The following is a 12,758-nucleotide window of genomic DNA, read 5'->3' as shown; positions in this document are numbered from 1 at the left end:
TGAAGTGATTTTACTGTGTATAAGTAAGATGAAAATGCAAAGTTATGTGTCACATAGTGGTCATTGCATGATAGTGATTGTGGTCTTCCGTATAAGCGAAAGAGGTGAGGATGGATGAGAATGGATATGAAAGCACGTGTGTGATCACGTGGTGGATTTGACGTGGTATATGCATGACATGATGTCCGAAAATGGGAATGTCGAACATTGTTGAGTCACATTACAAGTAATTTTCCATTAATTGATTGTTACATCGAATATGCATAATTGGTGTCTTGAATTGCATAGATGTGAATGTACGAGGATTGACGTGATATAGCTATGTAAGAATAATCGAGTTATACACCGCGGTAGATACGTATGCTTATAACTGACTTGAGTTGTGAGTTAGTTATGGGATTATAGATTGGAATCGTGGGTTAGACCTGGCGCTTGACCTTTGGGAGGCTCGTAGGCGTACCCGTAGAGAGACTTCTAGAGAGGTTCCTAGATTGGGATTATAGCAATGGCATAACACGAGAGTGTGTTGAACCTGAAACATAGTTATTTGTGGAATTTAGTAACGAACGTATGAGACCGTAGTTTGAGGATTGATAGTCGAGCTTCGGGACGAAGTTCTCTTTTAGGGGGAGTAGATGTAATAATTCGGAAATTTAGGAAAGAGAAAGTACAGAATGTGAGAAAGTAGTGAGAATTGAGTGAAGAACTTTGGGATGAGTGTGATGTTTAGAAAGAGCGTATACGGTTGATAAACATGTGAGGTGCGAGAGAATGCATGAGATTTGAGGAAATAAGAGAGTGAGGTAAACTTCGGGGACGAAGTTATTTTTAAGGAGGAAAGATTGTAATACCTCGTAGTTTCTAAGGCGTTCACTCGACCGAGTAGACCGAGTGGACCGAGTATAACCAATACTAGACTTAGTGGAGTTGTTATAATGTCAGCCTATAGAAGGGTCGTCTTAAAACTGTCATAACTTGACATTTAGACATGCTATTGATGTGATTCCAAGGTGATAACTTGTTCTCTTACAATTCCAACAGTAGGTCACACGCCCAAAATGACCAAGAAACGAGTGAGATATGACTGTTTTACGAAAACTGGTCATTGATGAGAACTGTGTCGCACTCGACCGGGTGAGGTTCACTCGACCGAGTGGGCTGGCACTCGACTGAGTGAGCAACACTCGACCGAGTGAGTGACACTCGACCGAGTGGACTCATCACTCGATCGAGTGACGCTGAATCAGAACACGGAATATGGATAAGATTTTCTTCTCCTATTTCATTTCTATCTTCTTCCTTATCTCTCCAAATCCTCTCCCTTCTCTCTAAACCCCCATAAACCTCTTCCACCATGGACTCAAGCTTGCTTTAAGGAATCTCTCCAAATCCTCTCCCTTCTCTCTAAACATAGCTATGTAAGAATAATCTCTCAATTAGTAAATGTTTATGGGTAATTAGAGGGTGATAATAAGGGGTTTTGTATTGTACAATAGATTAGGATGTATCATGATTGTTCATATGTTCTTATTGTAGGATGAGACGATTTTATGAGATGGATTCTTGTTATCTTGGATTAGGTTATGGAGTATGCTAAAAGGTAGGTTAATCCTACTCGGTTTCAATAATGTGATGTTGTTTATGTTGATGTTGTAGTTAGTCTTACATAATTAAGGCATTTGCATTATAACATATTTAGTGGTAATCACATCATTAAGAGAATGATTATGATATGTTGGTTGTGATTCATGCATTGGTCATTATCATATATGTTGGGGTGGTTGTTGTTGTTTTGGAGACGTAAGACGATTGGGAGACCGTCTTACGCTCAAATCGCCTCTTGGAGCATCCTACTCCAAGAGGGATGTGCACATTTATGGCTTGAGTTACGGAGGGACTCGTGTGGTTGAGACACGATATCTGGCGGGGGATCCGGTTGGCTTTCGGACCCGGTACGTCTGGGCGTGTCCCGGTACCTATTTGTGGTTGTTGGTATGTCTGGGCATGTCCCGGTACCAGTGTGGTTATCGGATTTTCTGGGCGTGTCCCGGTACCGTGGTGGTGGTTGTTTGATAGCATGTCATTCATATTATAGTCTTGTTGCATACTCACACACTTTGAGTTGTGTCACACTTTATTTATTGAAACTGACGTTTGTTGTGTCTGTGTAATTGTCACCTATTTCCGGGATTGCCTGTGTCGATCCATATGATATTTCCGATCATATGAGGAGCGGGTTAAGTACAGTTTTTGCTTGTTGACGTGATCGGGATTTGGGTCGCGCTTTGGACTCGGAGTCGAGTAGCATTGTATAGATAACATGGATGGTAGTTGAATTGTAATTTGTATAGTTCACATTTATTCATTAGTTTATGTTGTAATCACTAAACTTGTTATTTTTTTAATGAAGTTTCTTAATTGTAATCCCGATTTCACTGCCTCAGAAAAACATTTCCTAATTACCTTGACCGGGTAAGACGGGGGTGTTACGTGTTCCCCGTCTCCCGTACGCATCCCAACATCATCATAACGTACAAGGAAGTCCTACTCCGCATATTTCCATGTGCACAAACGTAAAGAAATCATACGATTCTACTTCACATCAACATGCATGAGTAAAATCACCTTATGTAAAACATGTATTGTTCTTTTTAAACTTCTATTTCACATATTCTTCTATCAAGACATGTCACACTACCATGTGTACTATTTGCCATTATTGTCCTCGTAATCCATAGGTTATCATTCATGTGAACTTCATGCACTCTACACATCAAGCATGCACATACGATGACCACTTCATACATCAACTACAAACACTCTACCCCATTCACTCTCCTTCTTACCACGTTGTGGCCGGATCAAGATCGAAAGGGCAATGGTGCGATCCTAGGACGTCTCCCAAATCATTGCAGTACCACCTAACAATCTTTACTCGGTTGCATTTTATTTAGACTTTTCTAAGTTCATTGCGTTCATTCGTTAAGGTTTCAAAATCGTTGCGCTCTGATACCACTTTGTAACACCCCTAAACACCGGGAAGCCTTTAGCTAGGCCTTCCTAATGCCTTGGAGGTGTCACATGTCTTGGTTGCCCAAGGAAAACGAAACGTTTCAAGGTAAATATAACATTGTTATTGCATAAATAAGTTTAGAGTTAAAGAGACATAATTAAGTACCATAATTAAGTTATACAAACCAAGTGCAATGCCTTAGGGCCCAATAATACAAACCAAATTTAAGATGACTAAAAGTGAAGTATAAAGACTCGAACGAGACTAGGTGAGGACAACTAAGTGATGACGTCCCCCAGGCCTCCAAGTATCAAGCCGAACACATCAAACCTGTCAATCAAGCTGCTCTCCATTTGATCATAAATATCATATAGTTCACCACATATATTGGAAAACATAAAAGGGTCAGTTCCAATACTACAATTGATCACATAAAATCTCAAATGACAATTATCACCCAATAATCGATAAAAAAACTAGTCACCCATAAAGTCCCCTCAATCACCTCCACAATCCCCGATGACGGCATCGCAATACCGTCACCAACCGCCGAATCGCAACCCGAGGTACCCGAATCGCAACACGAAGTACCGAGTTCGCATCGCAACACGAACCCATTAACCCGAACCATTAATGTCCACATCCTCCTTGGGGGTGGCTCCCTACAAGGAGCGATATGAAGGAGCAAGGTCGATGTCCCACAAACATCTCATTACTAAACAACACCACTCCATCACCTTCAACCTTACCCAATCCAACAACACACGACCAACATAAATGACCTCATAGTTATAATGAACAATTAAGTAAACCCTAATCATGCCATAAACTCTAATCATACCATGCATAATCACCATGACTACCACAATTCACCTTAATCATGCCTTCATTACCATTAGTACCAAGAACAACAAATTAATGGAACATCCACCAAAATACATACAAGCAATCATAATACTGAAACAGAGTAGGAAAATCCTACTTTTTTTACAATTCTTCACAAAAACAAGCAACAACAAGCAAGAACTCAAAGCTCCTCCTCTATGAAGTCTCCACCTACAATTAATAGAGTATATTCTATCCCAAACATGTTCTAGTACTATAATATATGTGTACATTAATTACTACTAACACTAGATAACATTAAGTAGTATTAATTACTCATAAATCTACCCAGTTACCAAAACCCCCAAAATTTAGGGTTTTGGTGTCTTAAATGAAAGTATAGAAACTATAAAAGTAAAGGTATGAGGTTACTCACTAGGTGATGAGGAACAAGAATATGTAAACAGTCCTCTCAAGTTCTTTCAAACAAAGTGTAGATCTAGATTCTTGTTGACAAGCTTGCAGAGAGAAGTTACAGGGTTTTAGAGAGAGGATTTAGGGTTTATGAAATGAGGAAAAGCCCAACACAGAATATAGGCCCATGTAGAAAACTGGGCTAAAGCCGGTTCACTCGGTCGAGTGGCCAGGTGATAAGTATAATTTTGGTGTCATTTTATTCATACTTTCATCTTATATTTGAGTCGATTTTGTGTGCTTTAATCGATTAATAGATCATTTTACTATTTAGTTATAAATAATTAATTTTATTAATATTATTGCGAATAATTGTTATTATTGTAGAATTTGGTACTGCTCTTTATTATTTCAATTTTTGTAGGAATAAAGACATAAAATCGAGAGGTAAACAAATGAAGACGGGTCAATACAAAGTCTTGCATTGATCAAATGTGGGAAGTCAATTTGACTTGGACCTCTTTCAACTGTGTGCTGACTGCATTCACCATCATTTCTTCATCACCATCTTCCCACTTTCAATGCCATACAATCTCCATTCCACACACAAATCAACCGTGCTCTCTTCCCATCATCACGGCTCCATTCACCATCACCATTTTTGTCCTCTTATAAACACCATTAACCACCACAATCCAAACCCGAAAACCTGTCATCAACAACAGTTCATCCCCACCAAAATTATCCCCAAGCTCATCAAACACGACCATTATAGCAGCCGTGGTCACAAGCAACAACTCAATATACAACACCAGCGGCGACATCAGTTAACCACCATCACGCCCATCATCACCAATTCTTGCAACAACAATACCAGCAACCTTGTCGCGGCACAAGTAAACCATCACCAATGAAGACTCACACACCATCAATCATCATCAACCACCACAGCCACCATCACCTCCATTTCCTCCTAATTCAACCACTAAAATCACCACCAAGTTCCTCAACCAACGATTGACCAACAACGGACAACCACATAGCAATCCCCTGCATCTCCGTCGCATCTCGAGCAGCCTGGTAATGAACCTATGTGCATCACCACTCTCGACATCAACCGACCACACCCATTTCAGTCGACCACCAGCGTGCCGCAACTCCGAGCAACAACCGACGGCAGGAACCATCATCAATCCAGTCACCAATCTCGCATACAAGACGCATCCCCAGCCGCCTCATCGGCTGCCGCCTACCCGGCTCCCAACTCGCAACAAACATCAAATAGCTCTCAGCCGGTCAACCGTCCGCCGACACCCTCAATGGCTCCCAATTCTATCAATTCACCCTCTAATTTCCAGGAGATCCCCAGCCGGTGCATAACTGACGGCCGGTAGACCGGCTCCCAACCGCTGCTTTGTTTTAAATCTCGTTTTTTCCTTTTGTTTTCCCTTTTTGTTTTCACGATTAATCCCTTCCCCAGTTGTTTATGTCGTGTGTCTTAAGGAAGAGGTGAGAGTATTAATATTATTATTAGATTATTATTATTATTATTATTATTATTATTATTATTAATATTAATATTAATATTATTAGTAGTATATATTATTAGACTAGTATAAAAGTTACTCACACATTCTACACAGTACCAATTAGATTAGTTAGTCTATTTTTCTCTCAACATTTTAGAACCCTAGATATTTTTCCCTCTCAATATTTCTTCAATTAAAGTTGTAATCTTTACTTAATATTAGGGTAATTGCTCTCTAGTTTATGCAAGTTCTTCATTTCTCAATAGTTTAAATTAGTTATTTGGGTTGTATTTTGGAAGACAAGAAGAAATTCATGTCCTTTATCAATCCAAGTTATTATCTTTTGGTATAATTTATATTCTTAATCTCATTATTGTTGCTGGTTTACATTTCTTGTTTATTTAAATCAATTGTTTGAGTTAGTAACCATGTTTATTGTGTAATTCATGCTTGTTTCCTTATCTTTCACTTTCTCTCTTATAAGTATGTGTGAGTAGTCTTATCTAAGGTCATGGGGGATCTTGGGTAATTAAAGGGGATGAATTTGGGTTGTTAACACTTTGGTTTGGGTATTTAATCGGTCTTTACTCTCATGCATATGAAGGGTTTGTTGAATTGTTTAAACGAAAGTTTGAACTTTTCCTTGGCATGTTTGGCCTATCTTGGTGCTCATGCTATTGGATGGTCTTTATGCCATGCTAGTTGACCTTTATTCTCATGCCTATGAAGTGTTTGATGGATTTCTTAAATGAAAGTTTGAGTCTTTCATTATCATGTTTAGTCTATCCTAGGTCGAAAGACAATGGGAGGCTTATATGGCATGGTCGAGATGAGTCTTCCTTACTAAGTGAATACTTGTTGGTTAACTCTAATTTACTAAGAAACTAGGTAGTATCCCACGCTTCGCGCGACCTGTTTTAAAATTTTATCATTATAATTGAAGAAAAATAAAATAATTTATATATGACCTTTAATATTTTTACTTATAAATAAAAATAAAATTAATTTTCTCAGATTAATTTTTTTTAGATTTAACTTCAATATTTTTAACTAAAACTAATAAGTGATAATTAATTATGTATGATCAACGTTTTATAAATTATTTTGTGACTGATCAAATATCATATTAATTAAAATAAAAATTATTCAAATAATGCAACAATCAACATTAACTTCTCAAATTATATCATTTCGCGATATGTTATGTTCCAAATCAATTAATATTTGTTCAAAATGATGTGAATATAATTTTATGTAATTTTTAATTTTTTATGTATAATGTGTGATATTTATGTATCAAACATATAGAGTTCAAACTCAACTTATTCAAATGTTTTGCTTGTGTATTGTATGTGTTATGTGTCAAACATATCTATAAGAATTGTACCTTTTGTATTTTTAAACAACTATATATAAATGATGTTTAAGAGTTTACCTGTAAATAAAAATAAAATATGTTAAACTTTCTCAAATAATATTTTTTGAGGTTTAACTCCAAAATATTTAAAAGATAACATATAAAATATTTAACTAAAAGTAATATTTAGCTAGTCATAATCAATATTTATACTTGACATATGCATATTTTAATTGAAGATATTAAAGAAAATGTAAACTTTTTTCTACTTTTTCATATCGTTTATAATATTATATTATTTAATAATCATTACTTTTGTTTTGATTATTCAAATGCACTCGCGATCACTGTGTACATACATACTCGTTATCACACTATTTAAACCTATCAAAATCTCATATGTATTCAATTTTTTTAATAAACACAATGACTCTTCCAAATATATTTTTCTTAGGATTTAATGGTCTAAGTTTTATAACTCTCTCAAAATGTCTTTTTACGTAAACATAAAACATTATGAGACACTCACTTTAATCATCTCTTAAATCAAAATATTTCAATAAATATAATGAAAATTATACTCAATTTGAAGCATTTTTCGCAATGAACGTAATTATTTACATTTTAGAATTTTTATCAAAATAATTTTTTATTAAACGTAGAATCAAATCACCGTAATTATTTTATGTAATTTTATAATAAAATTTATTAAACTATAATTAATATTTTGCTGAGATTTATACAACATTTATTATGTTTATATTTAATGTTCAGTTGTAATTAATACTTGTATTTAAGGTTGGGTGGTTGACACGTAGAGCATCCACAACGCTTCAACCAGCTTATATATATATATATATATATATATATATATATATATATATATATATATATATATATATATATATACATATATATATATATATATATATATATATATATATATATATATACATATATATATATATATATATATATATACATATATATATACATACATATATATATATATATATACATATATATATACATACATATATATATATACATATATAGGGTCGGGGTCACGTACGAACTAAAGTTCAGTACGAACTCCATTATTGCACCTCGGAATACAAAATCAAGGTAAGTTTTAATTCAGATTTTGAAACAAATCCAATTTGAAAACTTAGGGTTTGCTTAAAAAACTTAACTTGATTAGATTTTTGATTTAAGATGGTATTTTGTCGTTTTGATTCTAGATTTGTTGGTTCATTACTTGATTAACATTATTGTGATCGAAAAATTAGAGTTTCTTTGTTGATTAAACCATCTGATTTTGGTAATAATCTAACAAGAACGATTTTTTATTTCAGATGGTAATAATTGAAGAAGAAGAAGATTCGGTAATGGCAGAAGTTATAGGTAACTACTGCTGCATGTTCTTTGTATCCAGCAAGTTAAAGATGTGTATGTATGTAGATGTATGAATGTGTCTTCAAATCTTGTTTTTTACATTTAATTTGAAGGGGGAAAGTATCGTGATACATTATTTTATTTTTGCTGCTAATTGAGACCCAAAATAAGTTGCTTTCAAAATTTATGTGTATCTAGGTAGTTGAGGATGTGTTTCTGTCAATATGAAAAAATGTATGATTGTGAATTTGGAGGGAGTATTACTTTGATGAAGACGCCGTGTTTGCAACATCTGTCAAAATGAAAAATGTATTCTGAGTTTCCGTATTCATCGACTTAGATATTAAGGTCTTGTTTTGATTTTGAGATTCTGTTTGGAACATCTGTCGGAGTTGATTTCAGGATCCTGAGATTCTGTTTGTAAGCAATGACTATCAATAATGGTCTAAAAAGTGTATACAGCCACCTGAAGGTGTGTTTCTAGAAGCATTTAAAATTAGCTACCCTTAGATACCGTAGAGGGAATGGGATGAAAATAAGGAAATAAACAAAGGTAACAAAGTGTATATAGCTTCACAAATGAGTGTATATAACTAGGTAAAGGATTGTATGTAACTTGACAAAATAAATTCCGGGTTTCACTACCTAGGATTTTGGGATTATGTTTGATTCTGGAATTCTTTTTTATTCCTATCTTCTTGCTTATAATGTAAACTCAGTTCTTTTCATTAGCTCAAATATTGATTTTCTGTGCAGACATTGTAGAAGTTACTAATGTGCAAGCGTCTTCAAGTAAATCACAAGGAAATCAGTTACTTGTCACTAATGCACCGAATGAACTTCCTTCCAATAATGTAACAGGTATTAAATTGTAGCTTTTAAATAATTATTGTATTGTCTAAGAAGCTTGTGTAGGTTGTAACGGATAAAATTACAATCATTTTCTTTCATTTTTGTTGTTGTTGTAGGCACCCCAGAAGTTGATTTCGATAATCAAATAGTGGGATTGTCGAGATGCTCAGCAGGATTAAAACCAGCATTGTTGATGAAATTTGCAACTTTGGAATAAGGCATACATTTTTATGAGGAATATGCCATGGTTTATGGGTTTCTTACTAGGTTAGACTCAACAAAATTAGTTGATGGGATAGTTACATACAAGTGGTGCGTGTGTAATAAACAAGGCAAAAGTAATCACAAGGGTACAAAAAGGAAGAGGACCCTTACGCGAATTGGTTGTCAGGCTAAAGTTAGTTTTAGAAGAATTCAAACGGGTGAATATGAGATTTATGATTTTGTTGAGGTTCACTCACATGCTATGAATACGCCAACAACTATGATAGATTTGAAACCATGTAGGGATTTAAACTTGGTTCACAAAAAAATGATAATGGATAATGCCCTTGTAAATCATGGTCCTGTGCAAACATTTAGAATGTTCAAACAGTATGTGAAGGGCTACAAAAATGTGGGTGCTTCTTTACAAGATTTCAAAAAATTTTTAAGGGATGTTAAGAAATACATCAAAGAATATGATGCCCAGATGTTAATAGAGAACTTCATGCAAAAAAAGGCTATGTCTCCATCTTTCTATTTTGACTTTGATGTGGATGATCAAAGCAGAATAACTAAGCTTTTAAGGCGGATCCAATATCAATTAAAAATTATGCCCTTTTTGGTGATGCTGTTTCTGTTGATGCCACTTATAACTTCAACCAATATAAAATGGTGTTTGTCCCTTTCACGGGTGTTGATAACCATAAAGGTTGTGTTACTTTTACAGCGGGTTTGATACGAAACGAAAATGCAGAATCATTTTCGTGGTTGTTTCAAAAATTTGTAACGGCTATGGGTGATCGCTATCCTATTACTGTAATAACTGATCAATGTAGAGGCATCAAAAAAGCTGTTAAAGGTGTGTTTGGTGACAAAACACGCCACCGACTGTGTATGTGGCATATAATGAAGAAGTTGCCTGACAAGGTTGGTCCATCGATTTTCCAAGACATGACTTTTTTGAAGGAAATAAACTCAGTTGTTTGGGATATAGAAATCACTCCAGAAGATTTTGAATCGAAATGGAATTCGATAATTTCCTCATATGAGCTTTGTGATAACCAGTGGTTGAAGAAAATGTTTAAGCACCGTGCTCTTTGGATTCATGCTTACATTAGAGACACATATTTGGGTGGGATTTTGCGCACAACATCAAGGTCAGAGTTTGAAAATAGCTTCTTTGAAAACTTCACCAACCCTCATGTCACACTTGTCGAGTTTTGGATGCGTTTCCAAACAGCAATGGATGTTCAGAGATGGAAATATTCTAAGGTAATGACTGATGATAAGAACTGTTATCCAAAATTGACAACCCCTCTCCTTTTAGAAAAGCGACCTTCTGAATTTTACACAATCGTTATATTTTATATTTTCCAAGTAGAAGTCCAAGCAGCATGTTATACTTGTGGCCATTTACCATCACCAAATGCAACTGGTGAGAATGATAATATTTCAATAATTGATCGTGAGAAAGACAAGGAATACAAAGTTGATTTAATTGATAATAAGTTTTCTTGTTCTTGTAAGATGTTTGAAAGAATTGGGATACTCTGTAGGCACATTTTATGGGTGTTGAAAGATAGGGGATTTGATCATATACCTAAAGAGTATTTAGCACTTAGATGGAGCAAATCTGCAACCTCCCACCCTCTTTCTAATGTTGTTAGAAAAACTGTACTAGCTGATTGTGTGTCAATCGAAAGTCGCCAGAATAATATAAGTGAATTATGGTCGGAGGTATTTAATGCAGTCTCACTTGTTGAGGATAATGAGGAACATTCTGATGCGCTATTTCAATTGCTCCGGAGTTTCAATGAAAAGTTGATTATTTCAGTTAAGTCGGGCAAGTCAAAAGATAAGAAAGCTGAGATTGAGATGCTTCTTGGGTCAAAAATTCCAACTGAAGTTACTGTTTTACCACCAGAGAAGTGCAAGAATAAGGGATCGGGAAAGAGGATAACATCAAACAAGGAAAAGGCAGTCTTGGAAAATGCAAAGCCTCTGAGGAAATGTCGTGCGTGCGGTGAAATGAGTAACCATGATAGTAGAAATTGCCCGAGTCGACTCCCTTGAAATTGATTTCAGTGGTATTTGTAGATGTCACTCAAAAAAGTCTGTTATCCTTTGTAATGTTATGTACTCACTCAAAAACTGATTTTAGTGGGTTTTTGGTTTATGTGGTTCATGTAAAGACTGGTTTTTTATAAACATCCAACTTTTTTTTTATTTACGTTTTTAAGCTGCTATTTTTTTACTGTTTTTATACTGACTATGGATTCATGGAGTATAGAGGGTGTTAGTGTATACATTGTATTCAAATAGGGAGGTGGGCTGACTAGAGTGTATGTAGCTATCAGAAGGAGTGTAACTAGCAGTACAACAAAGTGTATGTAGCCAACGGAAAAAGTGAAACTAGCTGTTCAAAAAAATAGGATTCCGAAAAATTGAGAAAGCCAAAAGTTTAGGATGCAACATCATTTCAGTGAACTCTTGAACCTCAAATTACTCCAAGCAAATCGCTTGGAGTAATTATGGACTCGTGAAGTGTAACTAGCAGTCCGGAAAAGTGTATGGTCACAATGCGTCATTGTATACTTGTGTATATAAACTAGGAAAACACATCATCTCTTTTTATAAATTTAGCCAACTACTAAAGGTTGTCTTGTTTCTATAGTCTTAAATTTTTCATATTCTTAGATGAAAAAATGGACAAAATATTCTGAATTCTCCTACAAAGATGGCGTTTGTATCAAACGTCCTTTTCTAAAACAACTAAAGGAGTGTATCTAGCAGTTCGAACAAGTGTAGCTAGCAGTCCAAGCAAGTGTATCTAACTGCCCAGAGATGTTCAAAGTTATTTCCTTAACTTGAGAGTAGCCAAACTTAACAAAAATATTTCCTTTTGAAACGTTACAAACTTAGTCAACAAGTATTACGCCATACACTATCAACAAATTATCCATGTTTCAAGTCCGAAATACTAGACATAGTCACCCCAACTTAATCAACCTCTTCAAAGTACAAACCACTATTGCAAGAAAAATAAAAATGTGAACTGATGCCGAATCCTTTGAAATAAGGCTTGATTAAAAAAAATGATCCAATAATCTTCTTTATCAACCATTGTGAAAAATCGCCTGGAGATTAAAAAAAGAATGACATGAGCTTG

The 12,758-nt window shown here is 35.1% G+C and overlaps 1 protein-coding gene across 1 annotated transcript; it reads left to right on the top strand.

Moving 5' to 3' along the window:
• The first annotated feature begins 10,258 nt into the window (after nt 1-10,258).
• LOC141613875 (protein FAR1-RELATED SEQUENCE 5-like) lies at nt 10,259-11,662 on the top strand. Its single transcript, XM_074432617.1, has one exon. The coding sequence runs from the start codon at nt 10,259-10,261 to the stop codon at nt 11,660-11,662; it is 1,404 nt and encodes a 467-aa protein (XP_074288718.1).
• The last annotated feature ends 1,096 nt before the right edge of the window (nt 11,663-12,758 follow it).

Source organism: Silene latifolia, chromosome 11 (assembly GCF_048544455.1).
Source record: "Silene latifolia isolate original U9 population chromosome 11, ASM4854445v1, whole genome shotgun sequence".
Taxonomy (NCBI): domain Eukaryota; kingdom Viridiplantae; phylum Streptophyta; class Magnoliopsida; order Caryophyllales; family Caryophyllaceae; genus Silene; species Silene latifolia.
Note: the sequence above shows the minus strand (reverse complement) of the source record. Positions and strands in the feature narration are given on the sequence as shown.